General features: G+C 42.5%; 1 protein-coding gene across 1 annotated transcript; it reads right to left on the bottom strand.

The window, feature by feature from the left end:
• Nucleotides 1-7567: 7567 nt before the first annotated feature.
• Nucleotides 7568-16821, bottom strand: tpp1 (tripeptidyl peptidase I). Its single transcript, XM_046366340.1, has 13 exons — nucleotides 16689-16821; nucleotides 16227-16298; nucleotides 15982-16121; nucleotides 15697-15847; nucleotides 14412-14533; nucleotides 14092-14270; nucleotides 13554-13752; nucleotides 11501-11689; nucleotides 10930-11002; nucleotides 10462-10582; nucleotides 9990-10148; nucleotides 9395-9520; nucleotides 7568-8544 (listed from the first exon to the last, which is right to left on the bottom strand). The coding sequence occupies exons 1-13, from the start codon at nucleotides 16697-16699 to the stop codon at nucleotides 8401-8403; spliced, it is 1686 nt and encodes a 561-aa protein (XP_046222296.1). The 5' UTR covers nucleotides 16700-16821; the 3' UTR covers nucleotides 7568-8400.
• Nucleotides 16822-17710: the final 889 nt, after the last annotated feature.

Here is a 17710-nt window from a genome sequence, read left to right as displayed (position 1 = left end):
TAATAATAGTAATTCCTAAGTTATTTAAACTTTTCCCATAGCGATTTGTGTTTTGCCTCTAGTTTATATCAGGGCTCCTTTTTCAATCATCTGCTAGATAAAAAGCTGAGTTGGTGGAGCAATATTTTTGTCTACTCTTTATAAAGTACTATGTGCAATTGCTCTGATTTGAAATGTGATTCAGTATTATTTACTATTGTGTTATCTTCCTATTGTTTCCTCTAGAATTGGTTTGGGAATGAAAGAAGAAAATTGGCCCAGAGTCAAGCTGTCCCTCAAATAAAACTAAGCTCTACAAATGTAACATGTCAGCTTACAACCTGTTTATGAGGGATCACCGTAAAGCAAAAGGTGTACCCACTAAAATTCTCAGGTAGAGGGCTGACATTTGATTTATAAAAACATCTGTGGTAGCTGTGCCTTGTTGGTTTACATTGTTGATATTCAAGTAAGCAGATTTCTGGATCACTGGTAGAAGCGTGGAATAATGTGTACACTTGATTTTCCTTCACTAAAGCCTTATTTCTGTTTCTGTTTAGATGAAGCAAGTGGACATGGCAGAGTTCCATATGGCTGTGGCTGCCAAGAAGGTGGTCATTGAAGTAGAGGGCATGCCAGGTGGAATAGAGTTTTTTTTAAAGCCTTCCCAATATGGCATGGACCGACTATCTACCATTTTGGAGGCAGGCCATGGCATCAAGTTCACAATAAGTAAGATGCAACACTCTACAATGTTTCAATTCAGAATTGTAATGTCTTGGTCATTGAGATGAACAACATTGACATGTACAGTACAGGCAGTGGCTTGACTCATTACTTTAGACAATCATGACATTCCCTTTGAACAGATACCCATTGTGGCCACTGCTCTCGCTAAAGGGCAACGGTGGGCTTTGCTATATATGGCCATCTACCACTTGTTTTTTTCTGGGCCAATATGTCTGCTGATTATGAAAATATAGAGCAAATGTTTGATTTTTAGAATATCTGTTTTCAGCTGGGGATGGTGCTGGGCCTAGAGCTGGCGGTAGGAGTTGAGATGGGAGTGGAGCTGGGCCTGGAACAGGGAAAATTACATCTGGCCAACTTGACACAACTGTGGGAAGCATTGGAGTCGAAATAGGCCAGCATCCCTGGTGAAGGCTTCCAACACATTGTAGAGTTAAATCAAATTGTATTTTTCACATGCGCCGAACACAATAGGTGTAGACCTTACCGTGAAATGCTTACTGACAAGCCATTAACCAACAATGCTGTTAAGAAAATATTTACTAAGTAAAGTTTTTAAAAAGTAGCAATAAAATAACGAGGCTATATACAGGAGGGACTGGTATCGAGTCAATGTGCAGTGGTACAGGTCCATGCCCTGATGAATTGAGGCTGTTCTGAGGGCAGGTGTTCCTAATGTTTGGAATACTCAGTGTATAGTTTGTCTGTGTAGAACTCACACACAAACACAGACAGACATTAATTCCTCAATCTTCTGAATCACTGTCCTCCTCTACATCTGTGCTGACCGAGCCATCACTAGTCAACATTGAAAATGCTTGCTGGAGCTTTAATATGTTCTGCATTTTATTTCGGAGCAGCACAGAGTCACCCATTCTTTAGCAATACAAGACCATCGTCTGACCATCGCTTAATGAGAGGTCTGGTTAGCAGATATCACTGAATTTGTTCAGGAAATGTGTCATTCTAATGCTTGTGTTGGCTCAGCCTCACACTGCCCGAGAGAAGCAAGGGCCTCCTCAAAAAGCCCCAACTCTCTCTGGCAATAAAAAAAGGCAATTTTGTATGTTATGCAGCATCACTGCACGCTGCTTTGCCCAGAGCAGACTGTCCCCCAAATTGTTGGACAACTAGGACCAGACTATATGGTCTTTCTGGAGAACATCCACGTACTCCAGTCTTGGGTGGAATTGAGGTGACTTGTTCCTTCAATTGTAGGCGTTGATCTGCTGTTTTATTCACTCTCGTGTCCGCTTGATTTTTCTGGAGAGCCTCACAGCAACGGTTTGTCCATCTGAAAAACAATTTTAAGAAATGTTCATAAAAAATCTTGAATTATGATAGAAATCTTTGATATAGTTCAAAGCACCTGGGTGAATGAGATTTAGCAGTGATATGCCAGGGTGTGATGCAGTGTTCAACAACACTGAATTGGCTGCAGTACTTGCATACTTTCTGACCAGGCCACAATAGAAAGAGCGCTACAGGACCAGCCAATGGATTGTAGCCAGCAGACAGAGAGTCATCTTAGTCTGCAGACTTTCCATAATTGCTGCACAGTGTTGAAGAAACCAGCATACAATCCAGTTTCTCTTCCCCGTGGCCTTCAACCTTTTCTCCAGGCTGAAAGGTGAACATTTATGTTTAAAACCTCCATTGACTAACCCCAATACAGTGGGACAAATATGATGGAGACGCACTAAAAAAAGCGATTTACTATTCAAGGCGAGTAGTCAACTGAGCATTCCTATCATCAGTGATTGAAGGGGACATCATGTCAGACCTAGAAAATATTATACAAATATATAAGCGAAAATATAACAGCATCAACATAAAACTATCCAGTTTGAGTGGATTATGCAGTGTGAAGTGTTGGCACACAGGTCAGAAAATTTCATGTACAGTTTTGAGAATGTACAATTTTGAGAATGTTAAAAAACTGCTGCCTTAGTTTGTATGATGGCAATTTGCATATACTCCAGAATGTTATGAAGAGTGAGAAGATGAATTGCAATTAATTGCAAAGTCCCTCTTTGCCATGCAAATGAATCGAATCCCCAAAAAACATTTCCACTGCATTTCAGCCCTGCCACAAAAGGACCAGCTGACATGTCAGTGATTCTCTTGTTAACACAGGTGTGAGTGTTGACGAGGACACGGCTGGAGATCACTCTGTCATGCTGATTGAGTTTGAATAACAGACTGGAAGCTTCAAAAGGAGGGTGGTGTTTGGAATCATTGTTCTTCCTCTGTCAACCATGGTTACCTGCAAGGAAACACATGCTGTCATCATTGCTTTGCACAAAAAGGGCTTCACAGGCAAGGATATTGCTGCCATTAAGAATGCATCTAAAAATCAACCATTTATCGGATCATCAAGAACTTCAAGGAGAGAGGTTCAATTGTTGTGAAGAAGGCTTCAGGGTGCCCAAGAAAGTCCAGCAAGCGCCAGGACCATCTCCTAAAGTTGATTCAGTTGCTGGATTGGGGCACCACCAGTACAGAGCTTGCTCAGGAATGGCAGCAGGCAGGTGTGAGTGCATCTGCATGCAAAGTGAGGTGAAGACTTTTGGAGGATGGCCTGGTGTCAAGAAGGGCAGCAAAAGAAGCCACTTCTGTCCAGGAAAAACATTAGGGACAGACTGGTAATTCTGCAAAAGGTACAGGGATTGGACTGCTGAGGACTGAGGTAAAGTCATTTTATCTGATGAATCCCCTTTCCGATTGTTTGGGGCATCCGGAAAAAAGCTTGTCTCAATACTTACTTTGTTATATACCCTTTGTTGGCAGTGACTGAGGTCAAACGTTTTCTGTAAGTCTTCACAAGGTTTTCACACACTGTTGCTGGTATTTTGGCCCATTCCTCCATGCAGATCTCCTCTAGAGCAGTGATGTTTTGGGGCTGTTGCTGGGCAACACGGACTTCCAACTCCCTCCAAAGATTTTCTATGGGGTTGAGATCTGGAGACTGGCTAGGCCACTCCAGGACCTTGAAATGCTTCTTACGAAGCCACTCCTTCGTTGCCCGGGCGGTGTGTTTGGGATCATTGTCATGCTGAAAGACCCAAGCCACGTTTCATCTTCAATGCCCTTGCTGATGGAAGGAGGTTTTCACTCAAAATCTCACGATACATGGCCCCATTCATTCTTTCCTTTACACGGATCAGTCGTCCTGCTCTCTTTGCAGAAACACAACCCCAAAGCATGCTGTTTCCACCCCATGCTTCACAGTAGGTATGGTGTTCTTTGGATGCAACTCAGCATTCTTCGTCCTCCAAACACAACGAGTTGAGTTTTTACCAAAAAGTTATATTTTGGTTTCATCTGACCATATGACATTCTCCCAATCTTCTTCTGGATCATCCAAATGCTGATGGGCCTGGACATGTACTGGCTTAAGCAGGGGACACGTCTCGCACTACAGGATTTGAGTCCCTGGCGGCATATTGTGTTACTAATGGTAGGCTTTGTTACTTTGGTCCCAGCTCTCTGCAGGTCATTCACTAGGTCCCCCCATGTGGTTCTGGGATTTTTGCTCACCGTTCTTGTGATCATTTTGACCCCACGGGGTGAGATCTTGCGTGGAGCCCCAGATTGAGGGAGATTATCAGTGTTCTTGTATGTCTTCCATTTCCTAATAATTGCTCCCATGGTTGATTTCTTCAAACCAAGCTGCTTACCTATTGCAGATTCAGTCTTCCCAGCCTGGTGCAGATCTACAATTTTGTTTCTGGTGTCCTTTGACAGCTCTTTGGTCTTGGCCATAGTGGAGTTTGCAGTGTTTGAGGTTGTGGACAGGTGTCTTTCATACTGATAACAAGTTCAAACAGGTGCCATTAATACAGGTAACAAGTGGAGGACAGAGGAGCCTCTTAAAGAAGTTACAGGTCTGTGAGAGCCAGAAATATTGCTTGTTTGTAGGTTACCAAATATTTATTTTCCACCAAATAAATTCATTAAAAATCCTACAATGTGATTTTCTGGATTTTTTCCCCCTAATTTTGTCTGTCATAGGTACACGTCAACTATGATGAAAATTACAGGCCTCATTTTCTTAAGTGGGAGAACTTGCACAATTGGTGGCTGACTAAATACTTTTGCCCAACTGTATATACACTGCTCAAAAAAATTAAGGGAACACTAAAATAACACATCCTTGATCTGAACGAATGAAATATTCTTATGAAATACTCTTTTCTTTACATAGTTGAATGTGCGGACAACAAAATCACACAACAATCATCAATGGAAATCAAATTTATCAACCCATGAAGGTCTGGATTTGGAGTCACACTCAAAATTAAATTGGAAAACCACACTACAGGCTGATCCAACTTTGATGTAATGTCCTTAAAACGAGTCAAAATGAGGCTCAGTAGTGTGTCTGGCCTCCACGTGCCTGTATGACCTCCCTACAACGCCTGGGCATGCTCCTGATGAGGTGGTGGATGGTTTCCGGAGGGGTCTCCTCCCAGACCTGGACAAAAGCTTCCGCCAACTTCTGGACAGTCTGTGGTGCAACGTGGCGTTGGTGGATGGAGCGAGACATGATGTCCCAGATGTGCTCAATTGGATTCAGGTCTGGGGAACGGGCGGGCCAGTCCATAGCATCAATGCCTTCCTCTTGCAGGAACTGCTGACAAACTCCAGCCACATGAGGTCTAGCATTGTCTTGCATTAGGAGGAACCCAAGGCAAACCGCACCAGCATATGGTCTGACAAGGGGTCTGAGGATCTCATCTCAGGCTACCTCTGGCGAGCAATGGAGGGCTGTGCGGCCCCCCCAAAAAATGCCACCCCACACCATTACTGACCCACTGTCAAACCGGTCATGCTGGAGGATGTTGCAGGCAGCAGAACGTTCTCCAAGGCGTCTCCAGACTCTGTCACGTGCTCAGTGTGAACCTGCTTTCATCTGTGAAGAGCACAGGGCGCCAGTGGCGAATTTGCCAATTTTGGTGTTCTCTGGCAAATGCCAAACGTCCTACACGGTGTTAGGCTATAAGAACAACCCCCACCTGTGGACGTCGGGCCCTCATTACCACCCTCACGGAGTCTGTTTCTGACCATTTGAGCAGACACGTGCACATTTTGCAGGGCTCTGGCAGTGCTCCTCCTGCTCCTCCTTGCACAAAGGCGGAGGTAGCGGTCCTCCCGCTGGGTTGTTGCCCTCCTACAGCCTCCTCCATGTCTCCTGATGTACTGGCCTGTCTCCTGGTAGTGCCTCCATGCTCTGGACACTACGCTGACAGACACCGCAAACCTTCTTGCCACAGCTCGCATTGATGTGCCATCCTGGATGAGCTGCACTACCTGAGCCACTTGTGTGGGTTGTAGACTCAGTCTCATGCTACCACTAGAGTGAAAGCACCACCAGCATTCAAAAGTGACCAAAACATTAGCCAGGAAGCATAGGAACTGAGAAGTGGTCTGTGGTCGCCACCTGCAGAACCACTCCTTTATTGGGGTGTCTTCCTAATTGCCTATAATTTCCACCTGTTTTCTATTCCATTTGCACAACAGCATGTGACATTTATTGTCAATCAGTGTTGCTTCCTAAGTGGACAGTTTGATTTCACAGAGGTGTGATTGACTTGGAGTTACATTGTGTTGTGTTCCCTTTATTTTTTTGAGAAGTGTATTTACCCAAACAATATGTGGGGGATTGGAAATGATGCAGACAATTACATTGATGGAAGTAATATTCTTTCCGCAATATTAAGCTGATCCACCCCTTAAAAATAAAAAAAGAATAGGGGTGTCCTGGCTAAATTCCCAATCTGGCCCTCAAACCAGTCACCTAATAATCCACAGTTTATGATTGGCTCATTCCTCTCCCCTGTAACTATCCATTGCTGGATGTTTCAGCATTGCCTCAAAGAGTTTAGCGTTTGTCTAGCCACATGCACGCGCAGTTATGAGTCTGCTAGAGTCAGCAGCAGGCGGACGAGCGAGATCTACCATCGTAGTACAGATGAAGCCTGAGCTAGAATGTGAGGCTGGCTAGCTTTAGAAAACCCTGAGTAGATCTAGCTTCAAATCATAGTATACCCCTCTGAGAGTAAGACAGATTAACTAAGCACATTTAAGTTACATTGAGTACACCAAACATTACGAATACCTTTTGCCCTCAGAACAGCGTCAATTCGTTGGGGCATGGACTACAAGCTGTCGAAAGCATTCCAGAGATGCTGATGTCCTTTGGATGGTGGACAATTCTTGAAACACATGAGAAACCCAGCAGCGTTGCAGTTCTTGAAACAAACTGTTGAACCTACCATAGCCTGCTCAAAGGCACTTAGTCTTTCCCAATCCCCCTCTGAATGGCCCACATACACAATCCATGTCTCAAGGCTTAAAAATCCTTCTTTAACTTGTCTCCTCCCCTTCATCTACACTGATTGAAGTAGATTTAACAAATGACATCAATTAAGGATCATAGCATGCACCTTGCCAGCCTGTCATGTAAAGAGCTGTCCTTAATGTTTAGTACACAGTGAATAGTCAAGAATCAAATGGATGAATATCATATGTCCAAAACTTGATGCAGTACCTGCAAGAGCGCCCCTTTAAGGTTGTACAGATAAAATAAAATATTTAATCTGTTGTGACATTTCCTATTGGTAAGGACTGTTCCCAATAAGTACCAACATGGTGTACTAACTTTGTGTACAATGACTTTTCAATAAATGGTCAGAATGCCACTTCTATTTTTTTCCTTTCTCTGCCACACATCTGATTTTGCTCTGCAGTTTGATACTCGGACAGTGACCCATGGATAATCATCCTGTTCCTATATCCATTTGTGGTTGGTTATTCAGTCTTATTACTGATACAATTTCACGTACACACAGTTTAATTCCTAAAGGCAAAGACTTTGATTGTAAACATGCTTGTTAATTAATGTGACATATGCAGTCTTTAATACATTGCATGGACCATTTCCCCCAAAATCTATTAAAAAAGTAAAAACAAGTGCAACAATTCTGGTGGATAGAGATTAGCAGAATTAATTTGTTCAATGAGCACATCAAGAGTAAAATTGGTAAGTATTTGGTATCGGCCTCTGTGTGCAACCACAGCAGAACATATTTTAAATCAGTAACGCAATGGTAAATGTTGCTTCTCTCCTCATACAAAACTCTGGCCAAGATTCAGATAAATGTAAAGCATGGGCCTAACTTTAACCTCCTTTGAGCAGAAATATTTATCAGAGCACGCATGCAAAAACAAGATACACAGGTTTTTTTTATGTCGACCTACGTTGTCATTGATTACCCCACCTGATCTGGTTACAATCATATGGCTGACTGATGAACTTGTGAAAATGAATGTACATTTTACATCACTGACCACATTATATTAGTCCATCCTTCAAAAAGTATCAAACAACCTGAGACGAAAGAAACACCAAAATGGCATTTTCCATTTAAAAATGAAGAATCTGTCCAGTGTAATTTACAATGGAAAGGGACATTGCTAGACACCATATAAGCAGGCAGCTGAAATACTTCAAATGTGTCAGGGGTGTATTCTGAGGTGAAACGTTCAGAATGTTGCAGCTAGAAATGTAACAAATATAGAGCTGACACAACAATCCTTACTCTACAAAGGTTTGTTCCACACACTAGCTTCGTTACATTTCCACTGTCTGAACAGAGCCCCAGGAGTTCATTTCTCCAACACCAGGGCAGCCAGCAGAGCAGGGTAGTTGGGCGTTCCCCATCCGGTGACTGGGTCCCATGACGGTGCCGCGCAGAATCCCTGCCCCTGGACCTTCTCGTCCAGACAGCTCAGGTGACAACCATCAGTCACCTGGGGGTAGGAACAGAAAACAGTCAGTAAATGCAATGACTCTTCTCTACTGCCATCTTTTGGTGGTGTTCAGAATAGAAAACTGGGAAACACTAAATCAGGGGTTCTCAAACTTTTAGTTTAATCTGTTTTTAGTAACATTAAAAAATGATATACATTAATCTGGCTGCAGATCCCCTGCAGTACTCTAGGACCGCGACACAAGATGCTCCATTGCTGCAAATCAGATGGTGTAAAGTACTTAAGTAAAAATACTTTAAAGTAGTACTTAAGTAGTTTTGGGGGCATCTGTACTTTCCCATTTATGTTTGACAACTTTTCCTTTACTTACATTCCTCAAGAAAATAATGTACTTTTTACTCTATACATTTTCCCTGACACCCAAAGGTACATTTTGAATGCTTAGTTAGTAGGACAGGAAAATGGTTAAATTCAACCACGTATCAAAACATCCTAGGTCATCCCTACTGCTTCTGAGCTGGTGACTCACTAAACACAATTGCTTCATTTGTAAATATGTCTAAGTGTTACAGTGTGCCACTAGCTATCAATAAGTAAATGCTGTGTGGTTGGAGTTAAGTGATTAATACATAAAGATATTTTGGAAATTACATTTATTTTTTGATACTTAAGTATATTTTAAACCACATACTTTTACTCTAGTATTTTACCAGTTGACTTTCACTTGAGTCAGTTTTGATTATAGTATATTTACTTTAACTCAAGTATGACAATTGGGTCATTTTTTTCCACCACTGCTGTGAATATACACAAAAGATAAATACATGACACTACCATACACAACAAGAAACTAGTCTTATTTTTCCATATCTAATGATCAGTGACTTACATCAAAGAGTCCCTGGCCCTGCAGCTGATACAGGCGGGGATTGAGGAAGCCCAGAGAAGGCAGGCCTTTCAGAAAGCGCTGGTCATTGATCAGAGAGAGGATTCCTCCAACCACAGGGGTGGAGGCCTAAAGAACAACACGAGTAAATATTAATTGTTAATGCATTATATGATCCAAGAGTCGACAGGTAGCTTAATGGTTAGGAGCATTGGGCCAGTAACCGAAAGGTCGCTGGTTCGAATCCCCGAGCCGACTAGGTGAAACATGTCGATGTGCCCTTGAGCAAGGCACAACCCTAATTGCTCCTGTACATCGCTCTGGATAAGAGTCTAAAATAACTAAAATGTAAATATAATATTTCTCTCAGATAATTGAAAACCTTATATATTTGGGAGATAAGCAGGTGAGAGAAGAAAAAAAATCTATAGGTGAATCTAAAAAGTCTTGAGTTTTTACTTTGCCTCCTTCTCAAAGTATATTGGAGGTTTGAGAGAAGGAACCTCATATCTTCTCCAATCTGTTGAGGTTGTGAGAGGACATGAGGAATCAACAAAATATACTTTGAGATTCACCCTATGAGATACTATTTTCTTACAGAAGTACCAGACACCCAGGGGATGGGTACCCTGTCGGTGACCACCCAGTAGTTGTCTGAGAGAGCAGCTATGTCTGGGTAGGCCCTTCCACTGGTGTTGAAGTAAGTCTTTGGAGGGAGACCCGGCACTGCTTTCAGATAACCCTCCACAGCACCGACCTGTGGCAAAAAGTGACAGGCTATCAGATGATTGAATAAGTCTAGCCAAATAAACCATACGGAAATAAATATTTCACACATTTACTATGCATCAGTGATGGCTAATTCTACCAGTAGACAGGACCTCATTTGTTGACAGAACCTTTGTGTACCTAATCTGATAGTTAGTGAATACATGTTAGTCTTTTCACTCAGTTACGTACAACATATCGTTTTTCAAATTCTAAAGATCAATTTTAAAAAGCACAGATCTGGGAAAACCTATGGCCGTATCTGTGGCTTTATGTCCTGTATAGACAGACGCTCTTAATACCTGGTAGTCCGGCATCTTAAAAACATTGCTGAAGCCGCCGCCACTGATGTAGTCTGTGACCTCATAGGTGACTTTGAATGGATTCTTGAATGAAGTTCCCCCCACTGTCGTCACGTATGGGCTGAAAGCATATAAACGTAACTTCAGAGAACAGATGATTTGGGTATGGACAGGAAAACAGACCAAAGACACTGGTTCTTATTTTATTGATTTCAGATTACAAAACAGACTATTGTTGACTAGTTTAGAGCCTCAGAAGCACACACATTGCACTGCTGCATTTAAATGCTGTTGCGACATTAAACACTGCACATGTGAAATCAATCGAGAAATTCCCTTTAAAAACCCAATGCCTATAACCCGCACCTGGATTGAACACTTTTCATACTTCATGGATTCAAATAAAACATCAAATACCCCCAAAAATACAAGTGCCATTAGTTTATTTAGACAGTGGCAATGACCCACCTTGATGCAGGAAAGCTTGGTCGGAAAGAATTCTCTCCTTTAGTCAAGTGTCTGCAGCCAGCTCCACTATCACCTGAGGCAAGACAGTTCAAGTATGAAAGCAAATGCCAAGGAAATTAACTTACTCATGATTTATGGATTATAAAAAAAAACTGTTGTCCACAATTTTAGTCGTCAATTTACTCAACTATAGATGGTGACTTGTTCATGTTTCATAGGCCTGCCTGACTCATCTGATATTACGCACACATTTCCAGAGTAACTAAATGGCAGCCCCACAAAAACCAAGGCCACCTCACACAACATCCACAACACCTGCTTGAGTTTGAACTATTCAAATAGTCTATACCATATTAAATCCGCTGTCACTGACTACTCAATCAAGATCGTAAAACACTTCCAAGTAATATTTTTTAAATTTTGTGGCACTGACTGTGGCACTGACTTAGCCTGGTTCCAGAACTAGTTGTGTGCTTTTGCCAACACCATTGGTCATTGTCACATGAAATGTGTGACAATGACAACTGGTGTTGGCATAAACAGATTTGGGCCCAGGCTAGCACAGACTAACCTGAGGCAAACAGTATAGAAATGCCCCGTACGCCAGCCTTCATGAACTCAGTGTTGATGCGCATCATGTAGGCGGAGGACAAGCTGTCCTCATCGTCCCCGTAGCTGATGGTGTGGACCCAAGGTATGTCTGTCATGTTGCTGAGCAGCAACATCCACTGGAGGAATGGCTCCTGGGTCTCATGCCGACCTGATGAGCAGTCAAGCAGTGTCCCATTATCAAACCACTATCAGAAAAAGGCTGTTTCAACATCAACACCATACTACCTACCTGTACTAAGAGTGCAACCCCAATGCATTGCTTCATTCTAAAGTGGTATATTAGTATAAACATATGGTACCAGTCAAAAGTTGACACACCTGCTCATTCCAGGGTTCTTCCTTTATTTTGACTATTTTCTACAATGTAAAATAATAGTGTAGACATCAAAACTATGAAATAATGTAAAAAATAAAATTGAAGTGTTAAATCAAAATAGTTTAGATTTGAATTTCTAGTAGCCACATCATGCCTGGATGGCAGCTTTGCGCACTCTTCTTTCAACCAGCTTCAGGAGGTAGTCACCTATTTCAATTAACAGGTGTGCCTTGTTAAAAGTTACTTTGTGAAATTTCTTTCCTTCTTAATGAGTTTGAGCCAATCAGTTGTTCTGACAAGGTAGGGGTGGTATATACAGAAGATAGCCCTATTTGGTAAAAGACCAAGTCCATATTATGGCAAGAACAGCTCAAATAAGTAAAAGAGAAACGACAGTTCATCATTACTTTAACACACGATCGGTCAATTCTGAAAATTTCTTCAAGTGCAGTTGCCAAAACCATCAAGCACTATGATGAAACTGGCTCTCGAAGACCGCCACAGGAAAGAAAGACGCGGAGTTACCTCTGCTGCAAAGGATAAATTCATTAGAGTTACCAGCAACAGAAATTGCAGCCCAAATAAATGCTTCATAGAGTTCAAGTAACAGACACATTTCAACATCAACTGTTCAGAGGAGACTGTGTGAGTCAGACCTTCATGGTCAAATTGATGCAAAGAAGCCACTACTAACGGACACCAATAAGAAGAGACTTGCTTGGGCCAAGAAACACGAACAATGGACATTAGACCAGTGGAAATCTGTCCTTTGGTCTGATCAGTCCAAATGTCATATTTTTGATTTTGACCGCCATGTCTGTGAGATGCAGATTAGGTGAACAGATGATCTCTGCATGTGTGGTTCCCCCCGTGAAGCATGGAAGAGGTGTGACGGTGCTTTGCTGGTGACACTGATTAATTTAGAATAAGGCACACTTAACCAGCATGGCTACCACAGCAATCTGCAGCGATACGCCATCTCATCTGGTTTGCGCTTAGTGGGACTATCATTTGTTTCTCAACAGGACAATGACCCAACACACCTCCAGGCTGTGGAAGGGCTAATTGACCAAGAAGGAGTGGCCTGGCCTCCACAATCACCTGACTTCAACCCAATTAAGATAGTTTGAGATGAGAGACTGCAGAATGAAGGAAAAACAGCCAAGAAGTACTAAGCATATTTGGGAAATCCTTCAGGACTGTTGGAAAAGACTTCCAGGTGAAGCTGGTTGATAGAATGCCAAGAGTGTTCAAAGCCATCAAGGCAAAGGGTGGCAAATGTAGAGAATCTAAAACACTTTTTTGGTTACTACATGATTCCATGTGTGTCGTCTCGTAGTTTTGATGTCTTCAGTATTATTCTACAATATAGTACAAATAAAGAAAAACCCTTGAAATAGTAGGTGTCCAAACTTTGGATTGGTACAATATGAGACATAGCTAAAGATAGTTGGAAGAGGCTAAATATATACCACTTGGTATTTGATCTCAATAGCATTGTGGCCATTGCTAGCTTTTCTGGAAAGGTTTTAGCCTACTTACTACAATGATATGTGGTCGTCTCAAATTCCTTAGTTCAATTAACTTATTATAAGTCACGTCTGCCAAAGGATGAACATACAAATTAAAATAAACCTCTGCACTTGTCATGTGACTAAGGCTACATTCACACTCTGGTTTGTCATTGTTAGTATACCTGGATTGGTGAAGACCCATGTAGGTATGTTGGCCCCTGTGCTCATGATGTACTCTACATCCAGGCTGGCCTCCAGACCGGCCTTCCCTGCTCCCTGAACACCAACCACCCGGTCAATCTTAGACAGGTGCTGGAAGCTACGTCCGAACAGCGTCATGAACTCAGCCAGGTCAGCAGGGTGGTAGAACTGCTCCAAGAACTGGACAGATAAGATGATAGCTAATATAATATTATGCTGGAATTCAAACAAACCATATCCACCATACAAATTTCACCCTATATCTGTGGGGGGGGGGGGGGGTACCTGGCAGTAGTTGTAGGTTTATATACAGTACCAAAGATCAGTTTACTTGACAATGGGAAAGAGAGCTACTGAGCAAAGTGTGCTAATTGAATTGAGCCTTTAGATTCCCATTATACCAGACAGGCAAGTTCATTGTTAGAATGAGGCAAAGCATTTGCCCCCTGTATTTTCTATCAACTGTTCTCGTCTGACACAGCTATCCCATTGGTATTGACGTAACAAGGGGCCAAATACCTGAGCCACGGCTTGACTGTTGTTCTGAGCTGAACCCACGTCCGCTGCGGTCAGGTTGTAGCGAGACCGGAGGGTGGCGGGTGTGTTTCCAAGATGAAACTTCGCTCCAGACCGTCTCCTCTTTGTCAAGACTTCATTGAGGTCCTGCCCCTTGGGTGGAAAGCGGTGAACACCGCCAACTATGGGTGAAAAAACAAATCACATCCATAACATCGTTTGTCATACTCTTAACTTATTTGTTGTTATACTACTACCAGACAAGCTATAAGATAATAGCATTTCTGTCGATAAGAAATGGTCAAGATGAAATTGCTGCTCACCAAAGTCAAGATGTTGGAGAACATCCTCATGCACGTGGTATGCAGATGATGACCTCACCAGGGAGATGCCATCTCTTACGTAGCGGTGAAACTCAATGCCTGGAAGCAGGGCCTCTGCCACTCTGAAACGGGAGAAGTAGAAAGCCTCACTCTCTGTGGCATCTGTATGGAGTGCTGGGCCTGTGTACTGGAGCGTCGGCTCTCGGACCAACAGGTTTCAAGACAGCTTCTACCCCAAGCCATAAGACTGCTAAATAGTTAATTAAATGGTTACCCGGACTGACTATGCACACTCACAAGATATACACATTTTCCACTCATTATGTTGCTGCTACTCTATTTATTATTATTAATCCTGATACCTAGTCACTTTACCCTGCCTTCATGTACACACACACACAGCTTTAAAATGAGTGGATGCAGCCATTTCAGCCACACCATTGCTGACAGGTGTATAAATCAAGCACACAGCCATGCAATCTCCATAAACAAACATTGGCAGTGGAATGTCCTTAATGAAGAGCTCAGTTACTCAACTTGGCACAGTCACAGGATGCCACCTTTCGAACAAGCCAGCGCGTCAAATTTCTGCACAAGCTCACAGAACAGGACCGCCGAGTCCTTTAGTGTGTAGCGCATAAAATAGTCTGCCTCTGGAAGCAACGTCAGCCCAAACTGTTTGTCGGGTGGTTCATGAAATGGGTTTCCGTGGCCGAGCAGCCGGACACAAGCCTCAGATCACCATGCGAATGCCAAGCGTTGGCTGGAGTGGTGTAAAGCTCACCGCAGTGGAAACACTGGAGTGATGAATCACGAATGCTACCTGCCCAAATTCATAGTGCAAACTGTCAAGTTTGGTGGAGGAGGAATAGTGGTCTGGGGCTGTTTATCATGGTTCGGGCTAGGCCCCTTAGTTCCAGTGAAGGGAAATCTTAATGCTACAGCATACAATGACAAGAATGTGTTCTTAACTGACTTGCCTAGATAAATAAAGGTAAAAAAAAAAAAAATCTTCCAACTTGGTGGCAACAGTTTGGAGAAGGCCCTTTCCTGTTTCAGCATGTTTTGTCAAGATCAGTGTAGAAGAACTTGACTGGCCTGCACAGAGCCCTGAACCTCAATACCATCGAACACCTTTGGGATGATTTGGAATGCCGACTGCGAACCAGGCCTAATCACCCAACCTCACTAATGCTCGTGGATGAATGGAAACAAGTCCACGCAGCAATGTTCCAACATCTAGTGAAAACCCTTCCCAGAAGAGTGGAAGCTGAGAGGCCCTTACTGCGTGTTCATGGTGCATTGGAGGAAGTCTTGAGTGAGGATGGTCTGGCAGTCTGTGACCCCGTGACTCTGCAGCCAGTGACGAACCACTTTCTGGGTCAGCTGGGATGGACGTACTAAAGCGGCCACTTCCTCTAGAGTAAGAAGCTTGCCTAAGACAAAATTGACAGTGCTGTAAAGGAGTACATGGTAATGCAAAATCCATTATCAGAGGGGATAAAAGTCAGGAAGTTCAAAATCTAATGGCCTAAAATGTTTTCCGTTGTAAGCATGAAATTATTTCTACCATATTGTGCCGACTCAGGGTCCGAAACCAGTAGCAGCAGGTGTTCCAGTTGATCCACATTCTGCTGCCTCAAAGCAAAGGTCAGCTCCAACTTCTCTGTGGGGTCAATCCTGCCTACACGAGTCCAGTCTTCTGGTATCCTGAAAATACATTATGTGAAGTAGCTTCAAATGATGGTAAAAAAAAAACGCACATTGTAGTAGTTCATTTACAAAAGCTGTACAATGTCAGGGTTGTTTGCTCACAAGATGTCTTGATCAGCCTCAAGATGTTCACACAAAATCAATGAACTGCATATGAGGACACAGAAGGCCAACCTAAAATAAAAAAATTTAAAAGAGGGTGTTTAAAAACAAAATATCAGAGAAAAAAGTTCATAAATGTCTTAAATTGCGCGAAAGCATTAACGTTATACATCTGGTAAATTAAAGTACAACATTCTGAAAACGTTTGAACTCTGGACTAAACAAAGGATCTGCCTTACTGCTTGTGCAAGGCTGCAGAGATTCTCGACAACTCAGTGGAAATCGTGCACAAAACAAAAATATCTAGAATAGCTTAGGAAGTAACGTTATAGCTCAAAGGTCTTCATGTAAAATAGGTCAACAATGTATGCTTTTAGCTAGAAACAAAAACCACAAGGACTTCAGGTGTTATTGTCCCATTCTAAACAATCAAATGTGGATAATTATAATTGAAATACTTACAGAACCCTCATTTTGGTTACATTCGTTGACTCTCAACGCAAGGAACGACTTTGTTTTCGAATTGTTGTTTGCTGGATAATATTAGTGTCGGTTCCTCATCACATGACCATATGAGCTGTAAGCCTGTCACGTGACTAGTTAACGGCATTAAAGGACAAAATGCTGTAAACTCAAGTCCCATGTTGCCGTCAGCTTTTTGCTGTGCTTATTCTTACTTTAGAATTTCATAAATAAATTATTCATTAGAATCCACATTTGTATGAGTGATGCAATGAACAAGATTTGTGAAACTCATGCTTTAAAAAAACTCTTACGGATCCGCCCCATTCTTTCAATTTTCGCCTAAAATGACATACCCAAATCTAACTGCCTGTAGCTCAGGACCTGAAGCAAGGATATGTATTATTGATACCATTTGAAAGGAAACACTTTGAAGTTTGTGGAAATGTGAAATGAATTAATTTTTTTGCACCATCATCTTTGAAATACGAGAGCGGCCATAATGTATTATTCCAACCACTTTTTTAAAATCAAAACTGCCCAAATGTGCCTAATTGGTTTATTAATAACTTTAAGTACATAACTGTGCACTCTCAAACAATAGCATGGTATTCCCACCGCAAACAGAACATTTTCATCTGGATCTTCACAACTAGCTAACCGCAACCCCGGATGACTACTCCTGGCTAGCGTTTCCATCCACTGCTTGAAGCTAGCCCGGCCAGAGCTCCTGTGCTACCACCAACGCATACTCCTGGGCTACAATATCCAGACCCACGACCGGTCTATCGATGTCACCGCATGAAGAGGCATAAACAGACTTAACCCCATCGCGACGTCCCCCAAAGGCTAACTTTCTAGCCCTTGCTATCTGCTTACTTGCTAATTCGGCCTGCTAACTGCTAGCTTGTTCAGCCCCGGTCTGCTAACTGCTAGCTTGTTTAGCCCCGGCCTACTAACTGTTAGCTTGTTAGCACAGGCCTGCTAACTGTCTGAATCGTCGCGTCCCCAGCCAGCCCAAC

Source organism: Oncorhynchus gorbuscha, linkage group LG10 (assembly GCF_021184085.1).
Source record: "Oncorhynchus gorbuscha isolate QuinsamMale2020 ecotype Even-year linkage group LG10, OgorEven_v1.0, whole genome shotgun sequence".
In the NCBI taxonomy this organism is placed as follows: Eukaryota; Metazoa; Chordata; class Actinopteri; order Salmoniformes; family Salmonidae; genus Oncorhynchus; species Oncorhynchus gorbuscha.
This window is presented reverse-complemented; position numbering and strand designations above follow the sequence as displayed.

What these genes read in the sequence shown, in the direction of transcription:
- tpp1 (XM_046366340.1), bottom strand. An exon ending in CCTGGGTGTCTGGTACTTCT is followed by an intron (nt 9,521 to 9,989) that starts GTAAGAAAATAG and finishes GTTGTTCTTTAG; the next exon opens with GCCTCCACCCCTGTGGTTGG. An exon ending in AGGGCCAGGGACTCTTTGAT is followed by an intron (nt 8,545 to 9,394) that starts GTAAGTCACTGA and finishes TCCTACCCCCAG; the next exon opens with GTGACTGATGGTTGTCACCT.